This window comes from Vicugna pacos, chromosome 7 (genome assembly GCF_048564905.1).
Source record: "Vicugna pacos chromosome 7, VicPac4, whole genome shotgun sequence".
Taxonomy (NCBI): domain Eukaryota; kingdom Metazoa; phylum Chordata; class Mammalia; order Artiodactyla; family Camelidae; genus Vicugna; species Vicugna pacos.
Window position 1 is genome coordinate 22281468 of NC_132993.1, and position 25161 is coordinate 22306628.

Sequence of the window (25161 nt, forward strand, 5' to 3'; positions counted from 1 at the left end):
AACCTCCTAGGACACACAGTGGGATGGAGAAGGACCAGGAGGGGCATGTGGAGAATAGCCTGCACAATATTTTGGTGGAATGCAGGGTAGAGGACCATGGGGGAAGAGGCTGTGTCACAACGCCTACCACAATACCTTGAGTAATTAATTGCCTCCAAACATTCACTGAGCACTTGCTCGGCTGGGTGCTGGTGACACCAAGTAAGTCAACAGAGACTGTCCCTGAGACGCTCCTAAGCCAGCACACAATTGTGGTCCTTATGGCAGATGATGGAGGCTATGGGATGAGGGGCCACAAAAGACAGCTCTGCCCGAGAGAGTTAGTGAAAGCTTCCCAGGGGAAGCTTTTGAGCTGCGCTTGTGCAAAAGATCACCAAGTGGAGGAGGGGAATCTGTCTACACAGAGAACAGCATGGCCAGGGGTGCAGATGCCATCAGAGTATGGCAGCAAAGGCATGAAGTTGAGAAGGAGGTTGGGATAGAGTCTGATATCAGGGCTTCAGCAGCAAGACTGAAGAGTTGGGATGTTACACTTTGATTGGGCAAGTGGGAGTTAACAGAGGCTTATGAAGAGTGTGACATCTTAACAAAGGATGAGCTGATGCGAATGCTTTCCCTAACACCTCTTCTCCTGATACACTCTCCTTTTCCCTCTCATTTCCCCCTCTTACTTCAATGCACCACCCACGGCATTCCTTATTGTTGTTTTGTTTCTGGTTGCTGAAACTTCCAGGGTGAAGGGATTAGTTAGAATGGATTCAGTGTTGGGAAAAGAAACAGAAACATTCCAGGTTTTTTAAAAAAATTTCCCACTTCAGTTGCCAGTAGATGTTTAATTTGAGGATAGTGGAAATATTGGGGATGCTGGCACAGAAATTAAAATGCTTAATGAGCCAATGCTTAGTGGTTGACCACAGTAAAACAAAAATGAGATGTGACTCCAAGGCAACTTGAAAGTTGTCTTGAAGTATGGTCAGTATCCTAATGTCTTGTATTGTAGCCTGCGTGCGACATAGCAAAAATTGAACAAATGAAAACACAAACATGTACTCTCACATCACTTTTCCTCACATTGATCTGCAGAGAGGAAACTCTTCAAGACTTTGGGGAGAAAGTCCTTAATCTAATTATTCAAACAACCATTTCCTATCTGAACTTTTATTTTGTATACCCTTTACACCTGTTTAATTAATCCTAAACATGATGCTGACTGCTAATTAAACAGCCCTGAAAGTGACTGACTGAAGGTAGTAATTTGAGATAATTAGTTTTGGTTTCAAACACTCAATTTTCACACTTTGTGCTCATTTTTAGAAAGAGGTGGCTCATTATTTTAGGCAGGGTGGAGGTTGTAAGGGCATTTTACTGCTGGACTCTGAGTAGCTGAGGAAGTGGAAGGATTATTATAGATCCAAACAGAACAAGGAAATGGTATAGTGCAGTAGAAGTTGCTATAGAATTCTCCTCTATCTCCTCCTACACATGCTCAGACAGACAGACAGGCACACACAACAACGACACTCACACACCATACCCACACAAGCACAGAATTCCTTCCAAAATGAAGGTCAGGCTGCTGAATCTCTTTTATTAGAACATAGAAATGCATATGCTCTTGATCCTTGAGAAAGTTTTACGTAGTGAAGGGTAGATCTCACCGAATCATCCATCATCTCTTTCCCAGGTCCTCCAGAAGCAAGCCAGAAAAGGTAAAAAAGGCCAAGATTTTGTGTGTGGTTTGGGATTTGGATAGGCGTCCTTGCTGAGCAGTCCCATTCTACAAAGGCACAAAGCTTAATCAAGGGGATAATCTACCAAGAGATGTCTGGTGTACCTGGCAGGGAAAGCAAAAGGACAAAAAGGAGGCAGGTCAGACTGGTTTTCAAGGTCCCACAATGTTAACAAGCAAGTTAATGTGGTCGCATTAGGAGAACAGGACCTAAAAGAGCTGGGTGTGAAATCATTGTTGTAGTCAATATAGGTAGGCACAGGTTATACCGAAGCGGAACAAATCCTGCAGTACCCTGGAGAGCTCCAAGCACATTCGTCTACTTCTGCCTGGGTAATTTTATGTCTTGAAACACTTCACTGGCCATCAGTATGGAGTAGGACTCTCTAGACCTATGAAAGTTTATTTAGATGTTGAGGACTTCTCAAAGATGTCAAGAGGAGAGTCAAAACCTCCATGTGGCTTGGGAATCATCTGGCCGGGGGGTGACAGTTGGATCCCAGAGTTCGCAGCCCTGTGTGGGAAGATGGAACTGGAGCCTCTTTGACCTCAGAGCACTGACATCAGCTGCAGGATCTGATAGAGAGCAAAGTTAACTGTTTCATGTACAAGTCAAACCTGCATCTTCAACCAAGTGTCAAGTTAGTGCATCATGAAGTCATTTTGACCTCTGAGATTTCACACCATAGCATGACAGCAGAGGAGTGATGAGATGTACATCTCTTAAACTCTAGATCCCCCTATATTGTTGCCCACTTTTTAGTTACTTTCACTCATCTCACGGAAGCCTCAAAAGGAGCAAGTCAAAAATTGAATCAGTCATTTTTATGTTCCCAATCTCCACTTGTTCTTCTGCCTGTCTTGGTAAATAGCAAACATCGTCTACTCAAAGTCATAAACTGAGAGCCATTGCACATTTCTCCTCATCACCTACCCCTTTCCTTGTCTTTCAGATGCTTTTAGGTTCTACAGCCTTCCTTTCTTTCACTGGCCACTGTCTCAGTTTAGGTTTTATACTTTCGGTAGCAGTTTTCTAACTGGTTGTTTTGCTTCTAGTACGACTTCCCTTTAATTCAGTGTATCTCTAAACGTAGTGTGGGCCCACCTGCATCAGATTCCTCTGGGCGGCAGATTCAAATGCAGATTTCTGGACGTCTAGATATACTATGTCAGAACCTTTCAGGATGGGGCTGCCCCAGTGGGCACTAAAATTTGAGGATTGCTCCTCTCCCCACTGCTGCCAGTGTGATCTTTCTGAAACAAAAATGTGATCATGGCGCTCCCTTGGTTACAATCCTGCTGTGCTTCCCAATGGGCTTGATGATCAAATCCACACTCCTTGTCAAACTTAACTCGCCCTTCATCACCTGGTTTCTGTCTAGCTTTGCGGTTTTATTTTCTGACATTTCTCCCTTGGTATCCTGCATTCCCAACATGTGAAACGCTGCACTTCCTGGGACCTCTCATGCCCTTTCCTGACTCCATGCCTTTGGACATGCAGTTTCCTGTGGCCGAAATGTTCTTCCCTGTCTTGTTTGCCAGATTTCCTGCATCTTGTTTGCCAGATTTCCTGCATCTTCTGTGCTTCGTCGAGCCTGCGTGTCCTCCCGCGGTACTTTTTTTTTGTTTTCTTTGGTATATGTATTTTTATTGAAGTATAATCAGTTTACAATGTTGTGCCAATCCACTGTATTTCTTTTACATGTGCGTTTTCTTCTGTCCTGGTGCTTTTCACTGGTAAAGTAAGAATCTTCCCTTGTGTATATGAGTGAATATTGCATTACAGTTTTTTTTTCGGGGGTAGATTTGTGGCATGCAGTTATTATGTTCCTCAGTTTGAATTTACTTAGGAGAAACAACATGTGATTTCTAATTTTATTTATTTATTTAAAATTTATTTAATTAATTTATTTGCAAGGGGGAGGTAATTGGACTTACTTATTTATTTTGATGGAGGTACTGGGGATTGAACCCAGGGCCTCATGTATGCTAGGTGTAAGCTCTACCACTGAGCTACATTCTCCCCGCTGATTTTGAATTTTAAATGTCTTCTGGCAATCCACTCTGCTATGCCAGAAAATAGTCTCTTTTCCTAAAGAAATTATGGTATGGATTTCTGTTTTGTGATTTTTTTTTTTGAGGGGTGGGAGGCTGGAAAGATGTTTTAATTAGAAGATACATGGTAAGCCGTTCCCAGATCTTTTTGTGGTACTCAGTGATTATATCAATAAACAGTGAATAGACTTGCAAAACGATATATTTAAAACAGTTTACCAAAATAGAATCTTAAGACTGAAATGGTATCCAGTGTAAAAACAATCTCATATTAAATTTTCTGTTCATTGTTATGTAGCTTTTATGTCCTGAAGCCAAAGGCGATTTCAGAGGTGACCTTTTCTGAGGCCTGTATGCAGTATACCTTCATTTCTGCCTCATTTTTCTGCCCCAGAACTACCATGTACAGAATTAAAAAAAGCAATAACAACAAAAAGCACACGTTTTGCTTTGGCTTCCAAAACAATGAAACCTGAAGCAAAACTCAGTTCTTTCTTGCTGTTTGGAAATGTGCTTTGGAAGAAAATGAGCCCCACAGACCGTGATAAAATACATCACATTGGGATGTTGAAACCCTCGTTAGGCGTCAGGCTGCTCTGTCTAGGCTTCTGGCGTAGCTTTGTCTATTTAGTGTCCTGTGTGACAATCCATCTTCCGACAAGACTCCTCATGGGTTGAAATGACCTGTCATTTGTTTTGCAGATACCTCAAATCAGCTATGCATCCACAGCCCCGGAGCTAAGTGATAACACCAGGTATGACTTCTTCTCTCGGGTGGTCCCACCTGACTCCTATCAAGCGCAGGCCATGGTGGACATTGTGACGGCACTGGGGTGGAATTATGTGTCGACTCTGGCTTCCGAGGGCAACTATGGAGAGAGTGGCGTGGAGGCCTTCACGCAGATCTCGAGGGAGATTGGTAAGCATGTATTTATCAGATGATTGTATTTGGAGGCGACAGGTTGCGGAAATCGGAGCATCTCCAAGCGCTCTCTGATCTGTGCGGAAAAATTAGAACTCCTACAGATGCCTGACCCAGGTTTGTCCACTCTGGTGGGAATCTGGGCTTATTATAAATGATTTTGTTGTTCATGGTCTGTCAAGGTGACACTTTGGTGCTAATTTAGGAAATAGAGCTCCTGACTCAGGCGAACATTTTTTAAAGGTGTCTGTTTTGACAAGGGAGTTTGCTGGCACATTAGAGCCACTGTAAATTTGAATAAATGACATCCTATTTGATTGTTCTAGATGGAAGTTTACATTAGCAAGTCATTAAATGTAAAAAAAAAAAGAGGCAGTGGAATTTAACATCCAACACTAGAGAGATGAAGACTGGTAATCATTTTAAAACAATACTGAAGCAGCCTGCAAGGCTGTACGTAAGCGATATTCTTATTGTCATATTTGACTTTTGGCAGTTTTATTCTTACTTCAAACTCTGAAGCTTACGGTAGGTGAAGGGCAAGAAGTGAAAACTTGGTTAGAATAGGAGGCTAATGAACCCCTTCCAGGATTTTTCAAGGTTCACATCCAAATCTCTGGAGGCATTTTACTACATGTAGATTTAGCCATGAGGTTGTAAATCCATTCTACTATGTGGAAAAAACAGAAAAGAAAAAACAACTTAGGGCATAAACCTTATTGCTGATTGCTTAACAATATAACTTTGCAGATGAAAGGAGGTATTTTACTGTTCTTTCACAATGACTTGTTCTTACTGAGAATTACTGAATAAAATTTGCATACTTTTCTATAATAGTAATAACAATGCTTTGTGGAAAAATTTAAGTACCCTTTGGCTGTTTTTGAGTAAGTTTGAACTTGCAGGAAATTATATTGATAATTTATTGTTTTTCTTGGAAGCTTCAACGCAGGAAAAGACCTTGGGAGTGATTTGGGCTTATCCCTAATTAGCAAAGACAAAGAGTCTAAAGTTATTGGAATAAGGTTTTCTCTTAAAAGACTTGAAGATGTCTGGGGTATATTCTTCTGCATATAACAGAGCATGAAAACTTATACACAATATTTAGGGTGTTTAACACGTGTTCCAGTGTTGTGCTGTTGCAGAAAATGTAGGAAAGACTTCGTCTTCATGGACAGATTGGGTTAATTTATTTAAGGGACAATTATTCATTCCTGTTGTAAGTATCCATGATGCTGTAATCTTTGCCCTTGGGAATTTTAAATTATATCACGGTTGCTCTGAAAATAATTCAAAACATTCACTTGAACTTTAAGTGATGGTAAATTATATTACCTTCTCGGGTAAGAATCCCAAGTTTATCCTTAGGAGAAAATGCCCACTCCAAAGAAAACAACCGCTTCTAAAGGCAGGGTTAATGCATTATTTAAGCGGCTGATTTCAGGTCTCACCAGAGTGAAAATTCAACAAAAGAAGGAAACTATTTGAGTATGAACTGAAATGAGAAGTTTTCCGCACTGATCCTGTACATTCTCAACTATAGGACACATTCTGTGTGCATGAAACAGATTACTTTGAATAATTCAGTACAGGAATGATTTGCCAATTGTTGCAGAAGCTGATTAAATGCATTGTTCTAAAAGTTAAGTGAGATCACAGTTTTAGTCGTCTCACTAAAAAAAAAGGAAATACTTAGTTTTCACTTTTAAGGAGCATTGCTATACTTTGGTAACTGTCACATAAAAAGATTCAGATGGTACCATTCACCATTGCTGTTTTTATCTTAGTCCTTAGGATGGGAAAAAATAATTTTAGTGCCTTGTGTCTGCCCCTGATTAGAGCAACACGTTTCTTCCATGTTGACCTGTGGGTTCTGTGACTTGATTGGCTGTCCATTCTATTTCAGTTCTTAGTTATCTGGGGAGTGGAGGAGAGCTGGACTGTCAATTAATATGCAGAATACTGAAAAGGCCAAATTAGTACCATATTAGAGTATGCCATGGAATATATTAAATATCAAAATCATCCCTCATTTTAATGACAAAGATTTTATCTAGAACAAAAATAGCTGAAAATTAAACCTTTTACATGACAATGATATTAATGGGAATGGCAAATGGTGGCAACTTAACCCATTCTGAAATGATCTGATGACTCTAATGAAAATTCATTAGTTCTGTAACATTTGCTTCTTTTCCTACAACATTCATGACATCTCTGTCACCATGATAGTGTGTTTTAAAAAATCTTAGTATCTTGACTGAGAAAGAGACATATAAATTCATTTTTTGGAGTGTCTGCCCATTAATAAAATTGTCTGTTTTCCCAACTCTTGTACATGTCCCTGTACTCTGTTCAAAATTTCTCTCTTCAGCAACGTTGATTGTTAAGAAATTTCAGTGTAAATTGAGGCTTCCTATGTTTTATCTCTGATTAATTCTGACAGATCATAATGGAATGATAGTGAAATGAACATCTGTTTAGTGATAAATTGCTTATATGGTTTGATTAGAACATTTTTCATTTTAACAAAATCTGAGACTAGGAAAAGTGTCCTTCGGGAGTCTTGGAGAATGAAATTTATGAGTGAATGATGGTCATGAACACAGACATCAGTGATGTCTCTTCTCTAGTCATCAAGATCCTTCTCAGGGAGAAGGGGATAGGAGTTATTTGATGAAAAAAGACAAAGGACCTCTTGATATCCTAGCTATTACAGTCTCAGAGCCAGGTATCCTCGACTATAGGATTGCTACTGGAGAAAGCAAAAAAATATTTGTGATCAGCAAATAGCACAGTTTGACTGGAGTATAGTTTGTGTAGTGAGGTCAGACAAAACTGAAAGTCTTGACATGGACACGTAGTTTAGTATTTCACCTTAAAGGATTTTAATAATTTTATCTTTCATTTTCTAGACAATAGAGGAAACTACTGATAAGAGACGGATCTACCAAGATGTGTATTTAAGACTGTGCTATTGAGGGGGAGGGTATAGCTCAGGAGTAGAGCACATGCTTACCATGCATGAGGTCCTGGGTTCCATCCCTAGTACTTCCATTAAAAATAAATAAATATGCCTAATTACCTCCTCTCCCCAATAAATCAGTAAATAAAAAGAAACTGCCACTTTAAAAACTAAACAAATGAAAACATTTAAAAATAGAAATAGGAAAAAAAAAAGACTGTGCTAATGAGAAATAGAAGATGGTGAGGCCGATTGAGAGGCCTTTGTAGTATCAGTCTTGAAACTCTGAACCTGGGCAATTGTGAAAATGCAAGTACCACAAATAGAAAAGAGACAGTTAAATGGAAAGGTTGGTTTGGGATGGGAAGTATGGTGGTTATAAACCTAATAAACTGTAAGTATTAGTACATTTCTTTGTGGAGAAGAGCATCAAAGAACATTGGCCTAGAGTCAAGACAGGAACTGAGATGTGGATCTGAAGCTCATCTTCACAAAATTGATAGTTTAGATAATTGAGGTGGGAAAGGTAATTACTAAGACAGAACATGTAGAGTAAGAATTAAAAGGGCAGAAGATATGCTCTTGGAGGAGAAGCTTTACTTATATGTGGAATGGGATGGGATGACCAGCATTGGTGAAGATGTAGAGAAAAGGAAACTCTTGTACACAGTTGATGAGAGTGTAAATTGGTGCAGTCATTATGGGAAATAGTGAGGTGTTTCCTCAAAAATTGAAACTAGAACTACCATATTCCACTTCTGTATGTTCAAAGAAAATGAAATCAGCATCTCAGAGAGATACCTGCACTCTCATGTTCGTTTCATTATTTACAATAGCCAAATTTGGAAACAAGCTAAGTGTCCATTGATAGATGTAGAAAATGGAATATTATTCAGCCTTAAAAAAGAAGGAAATCCTGCCATTTGTGACAACATGGATAAACCTGGAAGACATTATGCTAAGTAAAATAAGCCAGACCAGAAAGGCAAATAATGCATGCTCTCATTTATGTGTGGAATCTAAAAAAGCCAAACTCATAAAAGCAGAGTGTGGAATGGTGATTTCCAGGGGCCAGTGTGGGTAGGAGAAATGGGAAGATATTGGCTCAAGGGAATACATTTTCAGTTGAACAGGATAAATAAATTCTGAAGATCTAATGTACAGAATGGTAACAATAGTCAATAATACTGTATACTTGAAATTTGCTAAGAGTTGATTTTGTGTTCTCACCATATACACACCCATGCAATAACTATGTGAGGTGATGGATATGTTAATTAGCTTGATTGTAATCATTTCACAGAGTGTACGTGTATCAAAACATCATGTTGTACACCTTAAATATATATGATTTTTGTCAATTACACCTCAGTAAAGCTGCAAAAAATAACATTAGTATAAGTGAAAAGAAAGATGTGGGAATAATAGCCTAGATTAAGCGAGGGAAAGCTAAGAATATGGTGAAGTGTTCTCGTCTCTCAATGCATTTGTGGCCATGGGAGGGCTCTCAGTCTTCTTTGAAGTTTCCCATGGTGGGAGGTGGTAGGAGTTCTAGAGAAAATATTGAAAGATATTGAGCAATTTTCATAAGAGAACAGGAACTTTGCCAGAGGGCACAGCTGAAAGTGTGGTGCTGTGGCAGAGAATCAAGGACTGTCCTTGAGAGAGGTTGTATTAGGGCTTCCATAATAAAATATCACAAACGGATTGGCTAAAAACAGTGGGTCTTATTGTCTCACAGTTCTGGAGGCTGGGAATCTGAAATCAGGGTGTTGGCAGAGCCATGATGCTTCTGAAACCTACCTATAGGGGAAAATCTTTTCTTGCCTCTTGTAGCCCTTGGTGTCTGCTGGTGATCACTGGTCTTCATTGGCTTGCAGATGCATTAGTCCAATCTGGCTCCATTATCACATTGCTATCTCTTTGCTTGTTGTGTCTGTCTCTGTGTCTTCTCATAAGGATGCCAGTGATATTGGATTCAAAGCCCCACCCCACTCCAGTATGACCTCATCCTTACTAATTGTATCTGCAGTGACCACATTTCCACATAAGGTCACATTCTGAGGTACTGGGGTTAGGATTTCAGCGTACCTTTTTGAGGAAATACAATTTAATACCTAGAAGTGGGAGTAGTAGTGAAGAAGGGTGTACATAGGGAGATAACTTCCAGTGACAGGGGTGGGAGATAGACCAGGAGGACAACTGGTTATCAATAAAGATGAGAGGGGTGATAAGTAGACAGAATTTGGTTAACAGAGAAGCCCATGACATAAACGGTTCATAAGTTCCTTTTGAAGTGCTGCAGAATTTCACTGTCCCAAACCTGACTACTTGGGTCAATGAGGTGACCTAAGGATAATTCAGGGTTCCAGACTGGGGTGGGCGGTGGGATCGCAGTGTCTGGCTTTTCCAGGCTTCTAGAGGTAGTCAGGAGCTTCCCAGTAGAATTACAGTGTGCACTTCCTATACAGTGTGTACTGGCTGTTCAACCTCCCTCTTTGTGTAACTCCAAGATGTCATTCTTTTCAATGATAGCTGGGAAATTAAGGACATCTAGAGTGTCCTTTCTGGCCTAATTTATTTTTATTTTCCCCTTTGTTCTCTTCTGGCTTGAGGGAAGAGAATAGCTCAGTTGTTGCTAGTTGTTAAGACTTACCCATCACCTATATGACACACCCTCGGTTGTTAGGACTACAGTCTTCTATTTCTGTCTTGTTTTAATGGTTTGATACGATGTTTTCATTGATATTGTAATAAGGAGGTGAATAATATATGCTCCTGTTTTTCTGTCATAAGCTCTGGAACTTGTAGCTTGTGACTCAGTAAATGACTTCCTTGAGACTTTAGACAGTTTCTTTCCTTTCTTTGTCTTATCTTACTATATTATTTAAAAACAGAAGACAGGATAATAAATGTTAATGCTGCCACGATCATTATAAGGGGCAAAGAAGCTAAAGCTTTATCTTTGAAGATAAAAGGAATTTGTGACAGCATTATATCTTTTCACTGTGGATTTGCACAGTGTGGCAACACACCTCCTTTAATCAGTCATCATGTTTATGAATGGCTTATTGAAGATGACAGGCCTGCGAGTTGTCATCCCAGACATTACGGGGGGCAGAATAGACCTGATTCTGTCAAATCTTCTACCATACGTGACTTTTTTCTTCTAATTTGCAAATGCTGGAAGCTTCTGACTATTGTCTGACATGTGTTCAGAATCTTAAAATCTCAGCGTTGGAAGGGACCACAGAGGTCATTAGACTGGCACAATCTATTTGAAATGTTAATGCAACAAACCAATTTAATTAATTCATTTTTGTATATGTAAAATGACTGACACTCGCCAAAATGCTTGATGTAATTTATTTTTGGTGTGGGTCAAGCAATAAAGTAAGGGCCATTTCATTCGAACTATACAACTGAAAAGTGCTCACTGATCGTATTTTTAAGCTATCTCAGTACAGTTTTAAAAGAAAGCATTTTTTTTTCCTCTTGGGTTATAAACAAGAATCAAGTTTCTATTAACTGCAATGGATTCGCTTCAAGATTAAAACAAAGCATTTTCAATGACAGAAAGAAAAAAAATACATGAAGAGCAGCTTTTCCCCTCAGATGTTCATTGCTTTGGAAAAATGACTTCCAGCAGGCAAAACTCAATTTGACAAAAGTATTAATGTTGTAAAATACTATGAATGAAAGGAAACATTTAAATTCAATTGAAATTCCTACTTTATATTCCTACAGCTGAGTTCCATTGATAACAGCATATTTCAGGTTGCAAATCATATTTAATTAATATTAACACCAGGTAATTGGCAAGAATAACTTCAAAGGAGGGCTGAGGAAATTGCAAATTGGATCTGCAGGAGCAGCGAACCTGCAGAAGCTTTATAGGGATCTAAAGAAAGTGTGTATGATTTTGACAATTACTGCAGAACTTGATCAAATAGAGCATCATTTCAAAGCCATTCTTCACTCTGGCCTTTCTTAATATTTAGGGCTTAAGAACTGCTAAGTAGCAATAGTTGCTATTAATGTGAAATGGCACATAGCCTTCAATAAATGCTTTCAAACCTATGATTCTAATGCCAGGAGTTAAGTGTTTAGTAAGCAACGGCAGTTTGATGCAGTGGAACCTACCTTGGGGTCAAGAACTTGCTTAAATCCCTCTTTCTCCATGATGAGACTTTAAGATTAATTTCCTTGTCTATAAAATAGGGGCCTTCTGCTCGGTGATCATCATGTGATAAAACGCTTGTGAATGTTCTTCGTAAAGTGATATTTGGTATCAGGTATTCCTAGTGGAAGGAATGGATATAATAATACATTTTTTTTTCAGAGTGTGTGGCAAAGCTATATGTTATTATAAAAGTTGTAGATGTACTGCCTGGTGTGTAGGATGAATAGCCAGAGAAGGCTTTGCGTGATACATTAATTACCTTCAAACTTAGTCATATTCTGCCTGAAAGATCAGAGATTTTGAGTGGTTCCTGACCACCTACCCTCTCTGTTCTCTTTGCTAGTCCTCCACAACCACCATGGTTCGCATTCTACCCTGTCTTATTCTTGTCGTCCCTGGCTGTTGAATATTACTCATCGTGTCACCTGACAGTTGCGTTTGCTTGGGTCTGATTGTTCAGGTAGCAGAACCAGCTTGAGGTACTTGGCCTCATCCTTAGTGCTATGCTCCCATGAGTCCTTGAGCTTAACCCTGTGGAACCACCTGCCACTGTGATTGTAATGCCGATTTCTCTGCATACCTCTTCCACCAGAACGTGTTTTTCTCAGTGGAAAGACCCCAACACCCAACAGAGTGCCTGACGCATGACAGGTGCTTCATGGACTTCTGTTGAATGATCATTGTCACCAGATTCATGGTGGTATTGGTGCTGTGAGCCTAGTGGTCAGATTTACTCAGGCTCTGGGAACTGAAGGGCAGAGATGTTCCCAACATGCATTTTCTTTGCTAATGTGTAACCTATAGGGGAGCCTTTGGGGCTTCCATACTGTTGAGCCACTTAGAATTCAATTTTTCATTTCTGGCAAATACCAAAGCCAGTAATCTGTCGGTTCAGCCCACCCCGACCCCTCAGGCCAGTCAGTGCTAGTGGGTGGTTAAGAGCTTCTTACTGGCTGGCTTTGACTTCCCGATCTGTCATATCTTCACTACAAGACCTTGGGTAAATTACCTGCTCTTGCTGTGCCCCAGATTCCTCATCTGTAGAATGGGGTAACAATTGTATAAGAATTGAATGAAATCATACATAACAATGTGTGGCTCACAGTACAAGGTCAACAACCACCATCTCGCATTGTGTTGGGAGCTCATCCTCACCGATGGGTGACCCAGGAATCATCTTATTGCCCTGAGCCTGCGTCTGGTTTGCTCAAGGAGCAAACAAGAAGGCAGAGTGAGGCCTAAATAAATGCTTAAGAAAAAGAAGCCAGTACTTCTCATTCCTGCAACTTCCTTTGTACTTGCTATCAGGGACCAGTCCGATTATTACTATTGTTTCTGAGCATGACTAATATACTACATAGAATAGTGTTGGCACCTCATTGAATGCATGAATTGATTAAATGCCAGGCTCACCAAATATGCTTTTCCCTCTTCCTTTTGAACCTTCTGTATATTAACTGACTCAGCCGGTATCTATCTTGCACCCACCATGCATCAGGTCGTACTTGTTCTAGGCTTTCAGTGATGAATCATGGCCTCTGCTTCCTAGCAGAGGATACCGAGATGTAAACAAACATTTACAGATGAATGCGATCATTGCCTTCACGGAGGCATCATTTAGAGGCATTGCCCAAGGACACAGAGCCCAAGAGGGGCTTCCTGCAGCTCATATGACAAAAAGACCTGGCCTAAGGCAGTGAAGGGTGACAGATTTTGGACCTCCAGCTCAAAGGGAGTGAAATTAATTTAAATAATTTCAACAGGGACAAAGTTTCCTGAGAAAAAGGGTCGGCACCAAAAATTGAATTTAGAATATGATGCCAACTTCGGAATGTTGTGTGTATTTGTGATATATTTAATATGTGTAATATGTATATTTTGATAAGTCTTATTTCTTGATCTATTGGTGGTTCCTCAGATGTATCTACTTGTAGACAATCAGCATCTGACTTCCTCTACAGCTTTAGCCTCTGCTCTGCCTGGTCACTGCCTCCTAGCATCACCCATGCCCTTGGCAGCAGTTTCAATTTGTTCAGTTCCTGAGTCTGAACTGGGACCAATAGTTTGTCCCCAAGCTCGGTTTACAAGTTTCTGGGCTTTGGAATAATTTGCCATGATGGGCCCTGCACCTGGTGGTCCCCCGAGAAGCCCTGAGCCCCTTGCAAACTTACAGTGTTGCTCCACCCTGACTCACACTCGGGATCCCTAGCCATGGGGCTCAGCCCCTGATGCTGGCCTCCTAGGTGTGAACCATGACACGCTGCCTGTTCCTTGTCGGCTCTTTCACCTGATCAGGTGGGGGTGTCTTGTCCTCTGCGTGCACTCACGCAGCTGTTGAGGTCTGACCATGCATGAAGCTATTGACCAGAGCCCTGTTTACTGGGCCTCCAGTGTGGGCTGGAGTCCTGACCCTGTCTAGCTGGTTGTCTTTATGTTTCTCAAATCCTTTTAGCATCCTATCCCAGGAATGAAGGAGTTCAGCCTCAGGTGATGGTTTGGGTTTCTCTCTCAGAGATTCCCCATCTAAATGCTTAGGAAGGGTCAGGATCTGTCACAGCAGCAGTGTGGTCTCTGTTTTGAGTTATTCTTTTCCTGCTACTTAACTCTCACTGCAACGAAATTAGTCTCCTAGGGCTGCCATAACCAAGCACAAGAAACTGAGTGACTTAAATGACATTAATCGATGGTGTCCTGGTTCTAGAGGCTAGCAGCCCAATACTGAGGTGTCGGCAAGGTCAATTCCTTCTGAGGGCTGTCAGGGAGAACTGGTTCCAGGCTCTCCCCTAGCTTCTGGTAGCTGGCTGGCCATCTGTGGTGTTCCTTGGCATGTAGGAGCATGATCCTAGCCTCTGCCTTCATCTTCACAGGGCATTCTCCGTGTGTGTGTGTGTGTGTGTGTATATCCAAATTTCTCCTTTTATAAGGATAAGAGTCATATTGGACTAGGGTGGGCCTCTAATCCAATATGGCCTCCTATTAGATGACCTCATGTACGTATGGCCTCATCTTAATTAATCATATCAGTAGTGACCCTTCATTAATTACATCCGCAATGAAAATAAGGTCACATTCTGAAGCACTGGGAGTTAGGACTTCAACATACGAATTTTAGGGGGACACAATTCAGCCATAACGCCAAGCATAACTACTGGACTGAGCCCTGATTTATGGGGCTCTGTCTGAACTGAACCCACATTTGTCCCGGTCCTTTGGACGGGTTTTGGGCTGCGGACTCCCCAGCTTCTCCTGAGGGATCAGCCTCTGTAGCCAGGTTCGCCAGCCCTGTTTCCTCTTGTCCTTGCCGGCTGGTCTGCCTGCCTCACAGCCGAGTGCCTGCGTCACAACAGAGTGTGCTTCTCCTCCTGTGCTTAAGCCCCGAAGAAATTGTGTTCTTTTATTTCCCTTTGCAAAGTCATTTTCTTGTTACAGCTCTTCTGTTTGGAAACCCCAGCAAGATGAGAGCTTTAAGGTGCAATCCGTACTCCCCTGTGTTGATAGAAGAACGTAATATAAAAACATCTTTCTGCAGAAAAGAAGCAACCTCAGAATCCACTTCTGTCACTTTTTTTGTGGGTCCCAAAAGAGGTAGCCTGAGAATTAGGAGAGTGTTTCCTTGATATTCTTCATAAGTTATCAACAAAGCAATAATTATGGTTTCCTTGAAAATAAAGGGGTCGAGAATAGTGCCATCAGAAAGGTACAAGATGAATTGTTTATTGAAATAGGTGCCAATTATTGCAAGGGTCACGTCCCACGGCTAAACTGCACCGCACTGTCTTTATTCTGTAACACCTGCGCGTTTGACAGATCCCAGGCTCCCTTCTTTGCTTCTTTCAACGTTACCTGGTCAGAGCCAGTTCATGATTCACTGGGGGCCCCACAGGCGAAGGCAGGGGCAAGGAAAGTGAAACTCGAGTCAGCACATTTTGTTTCTTGTTAACAGCTCTGGGAAGAAGTTTGGTCGGGAAAGGAATTTTAAGTAATGATTTAAACACATCTTCTGGCAGTTCCACTAGTGAGAAAAAAAAGAAAAAAACAGCCTCTTGTAGCATCTCAGATACACTTCAGTGGCAGTGGTACTCAGGGCCGTGTGACTCCGGGGCCACATTTGCATCATGAATCACGGCTGGCACCCACATAATGAGCTATTAAGGGAAGGAGAACTGTGCAGGGCACATTGTTAGCCTTTTGTTTTTCGTGTCATGGAGGGCAACCGCTGTGTTCCCCATCAAAATGGTGCTTGCTGTTACCGCCAGAAGGAATCCTACTTTGGCTGGAAATAGTCATGAGCATTGATGTGACATTTCATTCAAGAAATATTTGTGCACCTCTGTACATTGGGGCCCTATTCTAGGTTAGGGATATGGCGCTGGATGAGTCCATCCTGCCTCAGGCTATGGACAGGAACTGAGCTTAAGTCCACAGTGGGAGATGCCTCGGACTGGGAGTCCATGAAAATGCTGAATCCACATGAACACCTTGATCCCTTGGGTGCTCTGGAGATGCCGGAGTTCAACTGAGGTGTCTATGACTTGCTTGGGGAAGGGACACATATCTGAAGGAGAAGTACTTTTGCCAGAAATTATCCCTACAGAGAGACAGACCTGGATGGAGGAAGCTCACCAGGCACAGGTGTTCAGGAGCAGCACCAGATGCAGGTGGGGCAAGCGCTCCATCTAGCCCTGTAGAGCACAGGTCAAGAGATTATGGATCTGGGTGACATCCTGAACGTACTGCCATGTAGCAAAAGATGCTCTCATGCCACCTTTCAGCCTGGAATTCCTGCCCGCCCTCAGTGTAGGTTTTTCTGATCCTTTACATCCCAGATTATTTCTGGGAAGCCGTCTCTGATCTCTATTTCCTCTTCCTCTGAAACAAAACTAAGTTAGGTTTCTCTTCTGTGTGTTCTCACAAATAAAAACAAATCCAGACTTAAATTAGGAGAGACTTTATTCAGAATTAAGTTGATTGCAAAGGAGAGGACGCAAATTCAGAAATCCACAAGCACCACAAAGTCAAAGAACAAAAGGCTTTTCTTTTATATGGTAGGCAGGGGTAAGCAACATCTTAACAGAAAGGGAAGTTTGGGTAGGCAAAGGGAAAATGACCAGCCTAATAGGAAAGCGTGGTCAGCCGATTCCCAGAGGCAGCCACTAAGGGGAACATGGTCCATTTTTCAGTGTTCGCTCAGATTTGGGGGCAGACAGAGTTCAGGGGCATGCAGGAAGGAGGGAAGCCTGAGTAGACATCTGTCAAGACAAAGTAGAGGGTGAGAAGTGGGCAACTGTGGACCTTGGTCAGTTTCCATAGTACCACGCAGATATCTCACCACTGTGGATTTTAATTACTTCTCTCTTTTCCTTCGGAGATGGAGAGTATATCTCACTTATCTGAAGTTCAAGGAGGAGGTTGTTGGAACCCCCAATTTATAGCCAGTTGGTTAGAAGTACAGGTGATAACTTGGGCTTGCAATTGGCATTTGAAGCGTTGAGGGGGTGGTCTTGTAGGACTGAACCCTCAATTTGTGGAATCTGACACTCTTTGGGGAGAGAGTGTCAGGGTTGAATTGAACTGTAGGACACCCAGTTGGGTCCAGTGTCCTGAGAATTGCTTGTTGGTGTGGGGAGTCCTCGGCTACCATTGGGATTGGTATCAGAACCCGTTTAGTCTTTGTGTAGTACAGTAGTTGCAAGGTCTAGAAGATGCTCTAAAAATGTTGTCGGGTGAGTGAATAAATGCACACACAGAGGGTGAATGAGTCCTGGTGATAGGACATCAGGAAGCAGTAGTTTGGAGGAGGAGGTAGTAGATGGACAGGCTGGCAGTCCCCATGAGACTATTCTGTGTGAACGAGGGTGGGACCCTGCCCAAGGTAAGGAGTCACAAATTACTTGCTGTTACTTGGGAGACATGGGGTCTGAGAGGCATGGCTGGGTCTACAATAGGATTTTATGTGGGAAGGAGAGAGTACCAAGAGGCCAGAGTTTGGGGCCAGGATTAGGCTGGGAAACAGAAGCAGTAGCTTAAGTAGGTGACAGCCAGTTTGATGCCCAGACTGCTAAACTTGATTCTGAGAACCAGAACCAGATGGTGGATCTACATTTCCGGTGGGGCAAAGCTGAGTTAAGGGCTAGAGCTCCCCTATGTCTGACAAATAGGGTGGATGCAAAGTCAGAAAGTAGGTAAATATGCTGAATGTATTGTTCCCCTTTCAACTGGCTTTGAGTCTCCCAGGCATATAAGTGTGTGATGTGATTCACGACTGCCAGAAGTCCTGAAGGTAGAGGGCTTCTGATATTCAGACTCCTGACTCCAGGCCCTGGGGAGTTGTTCATTGATGACTCATTCGACAAATGATTGGTGTCAGCGTGAAGCTGGGCTGGGCTGTGCTGTGCTAGGGGCTGGAAATTCACAGCTCTGATCTCTAGCCTCAAGGGGCTTAGATTCTGGTGAGGAGACTAATTTAAAAAGAAACAAGTAAACAAGATAATCATTATAAATTCAAGCTAATGATTATAAATCGTGTTTTATTCAGAAAGAAACAATTGCGTATTGGTGATTTATTTGAGAGAGATCTCGGAAGTCAAAGTGGGTAGAACCCAGCAAGGGGGGGAGGATGGCAGCACAGAAGGTGAAAAGCCGTCAAAGGTGTGACTGACTAGAGTCAGAGGTCATGGCAGGACAGCCAGATTTTATTCTCAAGCAATGGAGAGTCTTGGAAGGGTTTGGAGAGTGGCATGGTAGAATTCAGACTTTAAGGAAATTATGTGCAAAAACTGGATGATAGGGGAAAGATGGAACTGGAATATGAGATAGAAATGTATTGCAGGCAAGGCCTGGGGTTGACTTGGACCAGGGTCAGGGGAAAAGTTGGGAGGTGTGTGAGTTGGTGTGGGCACAAATAGGATCACAAATCCCAGACCTGGGAAAATGAGATGACTTGATGCTACGGGAATCTAAGCCATTGAAATAAAGCTCCTTTAAGATCTGTTGGCCAACAGCAGGTTGTGTCCTGGAGCCTTTAGATTGGAATGAGTGTGTCCCAAAAGACATACTCCCCTAAAAGATGCTTCAAGGGTGGGAGAAAAAGTGAATTATTTCCTGGCAAAATTTTGCTCCAATTAATGCTTCAGTGAAAAAGAGCTTAAAAGGTAAGTGTCCCCCAGGTTGTTGTTACTTTTTTTTTTTTTTAACAAAATCCATTTTGAGATCTTTATTGCTATTTTTCCTGTATTCTAGGAGGACCTTAAATTTAGAGTTTTCTTGTTAATGGTTTTAAATATTTTCCTCTTAACTCACATTTCTCCTTGCTTTTATACTCTTGTGTTACTGATTCATTACTAAGGCTCATTAATCATTATACAGTTTTCTGAACATTTTTGTGCTTTCATAATACAATGGTGATTTTAGAAACAGTTCTAGGTCCACATAGTCAAGGGTCATAGAAATGGGTAATTTGACACTTTGGTCTCTAAAAATTAGGTTTAGTGTAGCTTTCATTTAAAGAACATAAAATTATGATTTGACCTGATTACTTTTGATTTGTAAATTCCAACATGCACCATATTCTCTTAAGTGTGAATGTTTGCTTACCAGTCTCTCTCTCTCTCTCTCTCAATTTGTCTTATTATCCCCCAATCCAAGGTTGTCCTTAAGTAATTCATTGAAAGGAGAGGGAAATAATATTTATTAGTGCTTACTTTACATGTACCATCTAACTGAGTTTTCACTAGGCCATGAGGCATATATTATATCTTTTTTTACAGATGGGAAAACCAAGGCTCAAAAAAAGTACATAACAGCCCAAGAAAACCTAATCAATTAGTAAGTGATAGCATGGGTTCCAGAGCCAAAGTTCTTCGACTCTGTAAGTTCATGTTCATTTTACTACCTCTTGCTATTTGTCTTTTGAGGTTGTAGACCTTGGTTCCTGCAGTCATGCTTCCGGTCCTTGTCCTGCCAAGGTGCAGGGAGGACGTAGAGACTGTGCTCTTTAAATAGCCTAATTTTTTGCCTGTCCTTCTCTCTCCCCTCACTCATTGTGCTTTTGTGCTGCACCTTGTGACCGGAGCATTTTGTAACGTGCCTGTGTGAATCCTCTTCCATCTTCTGGAACTGCTGCATCCTTAGTGTCTGTCTGGAGCTGTTTTCATTCTTGAAGACCCAACATTAATGATACCTCCTTAGTGAAATCTTCTTAGATTCCCAGAAGGGGTTAGTTGAGCTCTTTTCTGCACTTGCAAACCTTTGTACACACCTTGAGTGGAGAAAGTGTTGACCTGAAACAAATAGATATTCTTCCAGCCAAGATGGGTTTATTCAGGATCAGCAGAGACATGTCTGCAACTATGGCAAGCCCCAAGGGAAGGAGCATGCTTTAAAAAAAAAAACCTTTTTTTTTTTAAGTGAAGTATAATCAGTTTACAATGTTGTGTCAATTTCTGGTATGCAGCACGATACTTTAGACATATAGGAATGTACATATATTCATTTTCATACTCTTTTTCATGAAAAGTTACTGTAAGATATTGAATATGGAAAGATATCCCACGTTCTTGGATTGGAAGAATTAATATTGTTAAAATGTCCATACTACCCAAAGCAATCCAGAGGTTTTAATGTGATCCTTATCAAATTACCCAGGACATTTTTCACAGAATTAGAACAAATAATTCTAAAATTTATATGGAACCACAAAAGACCCAGAATTGCCAAAGCATTACTGAAGAAAAAGAATGAAGCTGGAGGAGTAACCCTCCCAGACTTCAGACAATATTACAGAGCTGCAGTAATCAAAAATGAATGACTGAAAAATTGTGCTGAACACTGGAATTTGACACAACACTGTAAAATGATTATAAATCAATAAAAAATGTTAAAAAAAACAGCATGATATTGATACAAAAACAGACATATGGATCAATGGAACAGAATAGAGAGTCTAGAAATAAGCCCACAAACTTTTGGTCAATTAATCTTTGAGAAAAGAGGCAAGAACATACAATGAAGTAAAGACAGTCTCTTCAGCAAATGGTGTGGGGAAAAATGGACAGCTGCATGTAAATCAATGAAGTTAGAACACTCCCTCACACCATACACAAAAATAAACTCAAAATGGCTTAAAGACTTAAACATAAGACAAGACACTATAAGCCTCTCAGAAGAAAACGTAGGCAAAACATTATCTGACATAAATCTCAGCAATGTTCTCCTAGGGCAGTCTACCCAAGCAATAGAAATAAAAGCAAAAATAAACAAATGGGACTAATTAAACTTACAAGCTTTTCAGAGCAAAGGAAACTACAAGCAAAACAAAATGACAACCTACAGAATGGGAGAAAATATTTGCAAATGATGTGACTGACAGAGGTGTAATTTCCAGAGTATGTAAACAGCATGTACAGCTTAATAACAAGAAAACAAACAACCCAATCCAAAAATGGGCAGGAGACCTAAACAACTAATTCTCCAATGAAGACATAGAAATGGCCAATAGGCACATGAAAAAATGCTCAATATCACTAATTATCAGAGAAATGCAAATCAAAACTACAATGAGGTATCACCTCACATCAGTCAGAATGGCCATCATTAAAAAGTCCACAGACAGTAAATGCTAGAGAGGGTGTGAAGAAAAGGGAACCCTCCTGCTCTGTTGCTGGGAATGTAAATTGGTGCAACCACTATGGAAACCAGTAGGGAGATTTCTCAAAAAACTAAAAATAGACTTACCATATGATCCAGCAATCCCACTCCTGAATATATATCCAGAGGGAACCTTAATTCACATGCACCCGAATGTTCATAGCAGCACTATTTACAGTAGCCAAGACATGGAAACAACCTAAATGTCCATCGACAGATGACTGGATAAAGAAGTTGTGGTATCTTTATACAATGAAATACTATGCAGCCATAAAAAATAATTAAATAATAATGCCATTTGCGGCAACATGGATGGTCCTGGAGATTGTCATTCTGAGTGAAATAAGCTGGAAAGAAAAAAATTACCATATGATATCACTTATATGTGGAACATACTTTTATAGAGGGGAAAAGGAAGTTGGGAAGGTGACAGTAAACTTGGGAGGGCTTTTCATTGGCTGAGTCCTTTCCAGGAAAGAGGAGGCATCCTCTTCTCCCTCTGGGGCTCTGCTGTCCTCACAGGGCCTGAGAGCTCCCCATTCTGGTCTCCCAACTCTCTTTAAGTTTCTGTTTATTAGTTTTTTATAAAAGCCTTTATTTCACGGTCTCAGCCAGGACTCAAACTTAAGCTGAGAGAATTTGGGGTTCAGAAACATAAAAAGTCTAGGAGTAAAACTGACCTCGGGTAGGCTTAGCTCCACATTTTAAAATGAAGTTGACGGGAGTGCATCGTGTTCCAGCTCTGGCTTCTGCTGTCTCATGTGTTGGCTTTATCCTCCGGTCTCTTCCACGTGGTAGGGGGAGAGGGCCGCCAGCAACTGTGGGCCAGAGGGCTGCCAGCTCAGCAGCTGCACTGGTTTCCTAGAGCTGCCGTAACAAATCACCACACTGTGTGACTTAAAACAAGAGAAATTTATTCTCCCACTGCTGTGGGGCCAGAAGTCCAAAATCAAGGTGTTAGCAGGGTTGGCTCCTTCTGGAGGCTCCGAGGGACCATCGGTTCCATGCCTCTCTCCTGGCTGGTGGTGGCTGCCAGCAATTCTTGGCATCCCTTGGCTCCTGGCTGCATAGCTCTGATCCCTGTCTCCATGGTCACATCACCTTTCTCTCTGTGTGTCTGTGTCTTCTCTTTTTCGGTTTCTTATAAGGACACTTGTCAGTGGATTTAGGACCCACTCTAATCCAAGATGGTCTCATCTTGAATTCCTTCCCTTCATTCTATTGGTGAAGGCCCTTATTCCAAATTAGCTCCCATTCTGAGGTTCCCGGTGGTTATGTCTTCTTGGGGGATACCTTCAGCCTGCTCCGGCAGCCTTAGTGGGAAGGGTGTGCCTCACTCCCAGCTGTTCCTGCAGAGGTCCAGACTCGGCCCTGCCGTGTTGGGTTTCAGTCCATCCCTCAAGTAGTCACTGTGGCCCTAAGGAAGGCACTGTTCATGGAGGCCAGGCCTGGGTCACATGCCCATCTGGAGCTGGGGAGAGAAAGTTGGGGTGAGCCCCACTTGAAACACATGGTCAAAGCCACAGGGAGGGGTCATTCCTCAATGCTAAACTGAGGTGCTCTTCTGGAACAAGGGAAAAAGGCTGCCAGGCAGGCGAACCACTGTGCATACCGGGTGCTGTTGGTCTGTCGACCTCTCTGCCTCCCATCTAGACCGTGACCTTCTCAGGGTAGCAGCCATCCGGGCTTGGTCTTACTCACCAGCGCCTCGGGCATGAGGGAGCTCTATCAACATATGTTAAATTGTTACAGGAGCTAAAATCTCCCTGAAAAATAGGATTTCAACCATGAATCATAATATTTGTCAAAAATAGTTCTGGCCTCCGTCTGAATGATAACGAGCAAAGCACTTTCAAGGACAAGAAAAGGCTTGAGTGGCGTGTTCTCCTCAACTCTGAAGAGGCTCTGCCTTCTGTTCTGCCTCTCAGCTGAGTGTGTTGGGAACCAGAGGAATTAAACCAGGGGCTTCACATCCACCGATAGGAGCCCCCGTCCGCCGACTCAGCAGTCATCTGGGGGAAGACGTAGACTCCGCCCACTGCCACCACCACCAATGGGAGTCCAGTCTGTGAAAATAGCGCAAACCGCACAGTGGCCGAGGAGCCGCCTTCTCAGCCGTGGACCAGTTCTGACCACTATCTGACTGGCCCGCGGGCAGAGGAGCCCAGGTCATGAGGAAAGAACTACAATATTTTGTTTGGCTGTTTTAAACATGGCTGAATTCTCTATTTTCAGAGAGGTTGTTTTAGTTCTTTTTGTGGCTTCTAAATCAATGAATTTTTAATTTCTCCATAAAGAAAAGAAAAAAAAAAAAAAAACTCCCTGGAGGACTGTAAAGACTATGGAAGACTTAGGTGTTCTCTGCATCTGAAAGGGAGGAAGGCACTCTGGGAAAGCCCTGTTACTGAGAGCTGACTTAAAAAGTGTCAGTGTAATTGGCGTGTTGAATACGTTTCATTCCATCATGCCACTTCATTATTTTTAAAATGCAACTCCTTTATTTTAAGCAAATTCTTTAAGCAACTTCGGTTTTTTTTTTTTTTTTTTCTAATAATGCCTCACATGTGATGGTCCAGCTCCCTGCACTCCCTCCTCCGGAGGACATCTTGACTTCAGATGCTTTGTCCTTTAGTTGCTTCCAAATATGTGAAAAGCCTCATTTTAGTTATTAAAATGGCCAGCCCAGTGGAATAAAACTGAATTTCAGCCCAGCTGAAAGTTCCTTCCCTGCCGCAACTTGGAGCTGCTTTAGGCTGGAACCCTGCAGCGGAGAAAGCGAGCTGCGGCTCGCTGTGTCTCTGCTGTCCCTCGGTGCCCTGTCTCCCCGACGCCAGCTGCCTGGCCCAGCTGTAACAACCTGGAGCAGTTACCAAAGCACCAGCAGAGGTATTCCTGGGGTGAGACGGCTCCAGGACCTGTCCTTGCATGAAGGTGTTTCCTCCTCTTTTCCCTGCTTATTTTCTCCTTGGAGAAACTTTGATTTTCTCCCTGGCTTTTGGCATTGGGCCCTCCATGTGGGCTGACATATGCTTCGGGTCTTGATCTCAGCAGCATGAACTTGTAAGTTCAGCTTTTCTCTCCCTTGCTTGTAAACAAAAAGCTGGAAGTAGGACTTGATTAATGAAGGTGGAATGGGAGCAGAACTCTGGCTTATTTTATTTATGCTACAACAGGAGATGTCCCTAGGTCACACTGGATTAGGTGTACTGCACACTGACGGTGGGCAAGGAACTGTGATGGGCACTGGGGAGGAGCACGAAGATGGATGTGACGCGACTGTTACCCTCCAGTTGCTTAGAGCCAGAGTGAGAGAACACGGCTGCTCCGTAGAAGTGCCGGTCATGAGCTGTGTGAATGCAGAGGAGGAGGCAATGGGTTCTAACCAGGAACGTTGCGGGAGGGCTAACAGAGGGGAAGCGCTGGGTGGTGCTGAAGGAAGAGGAGAGGCACGTAGCTGGAGACCCGGGAGACAGATAATCAGCATTTCTAACAATGTATGCTTCGTGGAGTTAAAGATTTTCATTGCTAAATGCACAAGATTGCTTTGAAAATCTCAATTATAAAAATAATTCATTTGCTTCCTCCAGCATACATGCCTTCATTTTTTTCCCTCAGTTCACTTTTATGATCAAGAAGGACCTGATCCATTGATGGGATTCATG

The 25161-nt window shown here is 42.0% G+C and overlaps 1 protein-coding gene across 3 annotated transcripts in view; it reads left to right on the forward strand.

The window, feature by feature from the left end:
- GRM8 (glutamate metabotropic receptor 8) overlaps positions 1–25161 on the forward strand; it is a 680033-nt gene that overhangs the window by 132834 nt on the left and 522038 nt on the right. For all 3 annotated transcript variants that reach the window (XM_072964560.1, XM_072964561.1, XM_072964562.1), the window contains one exon: positions 4487–4703. In XM_072964560.1, the coding sequence (XP_072820661.1) occupies positions 4487–4703 (217 nt within the window). The remainder of the gene's footprint in view (positions 1–4486; positions 4704–25161) is intronic.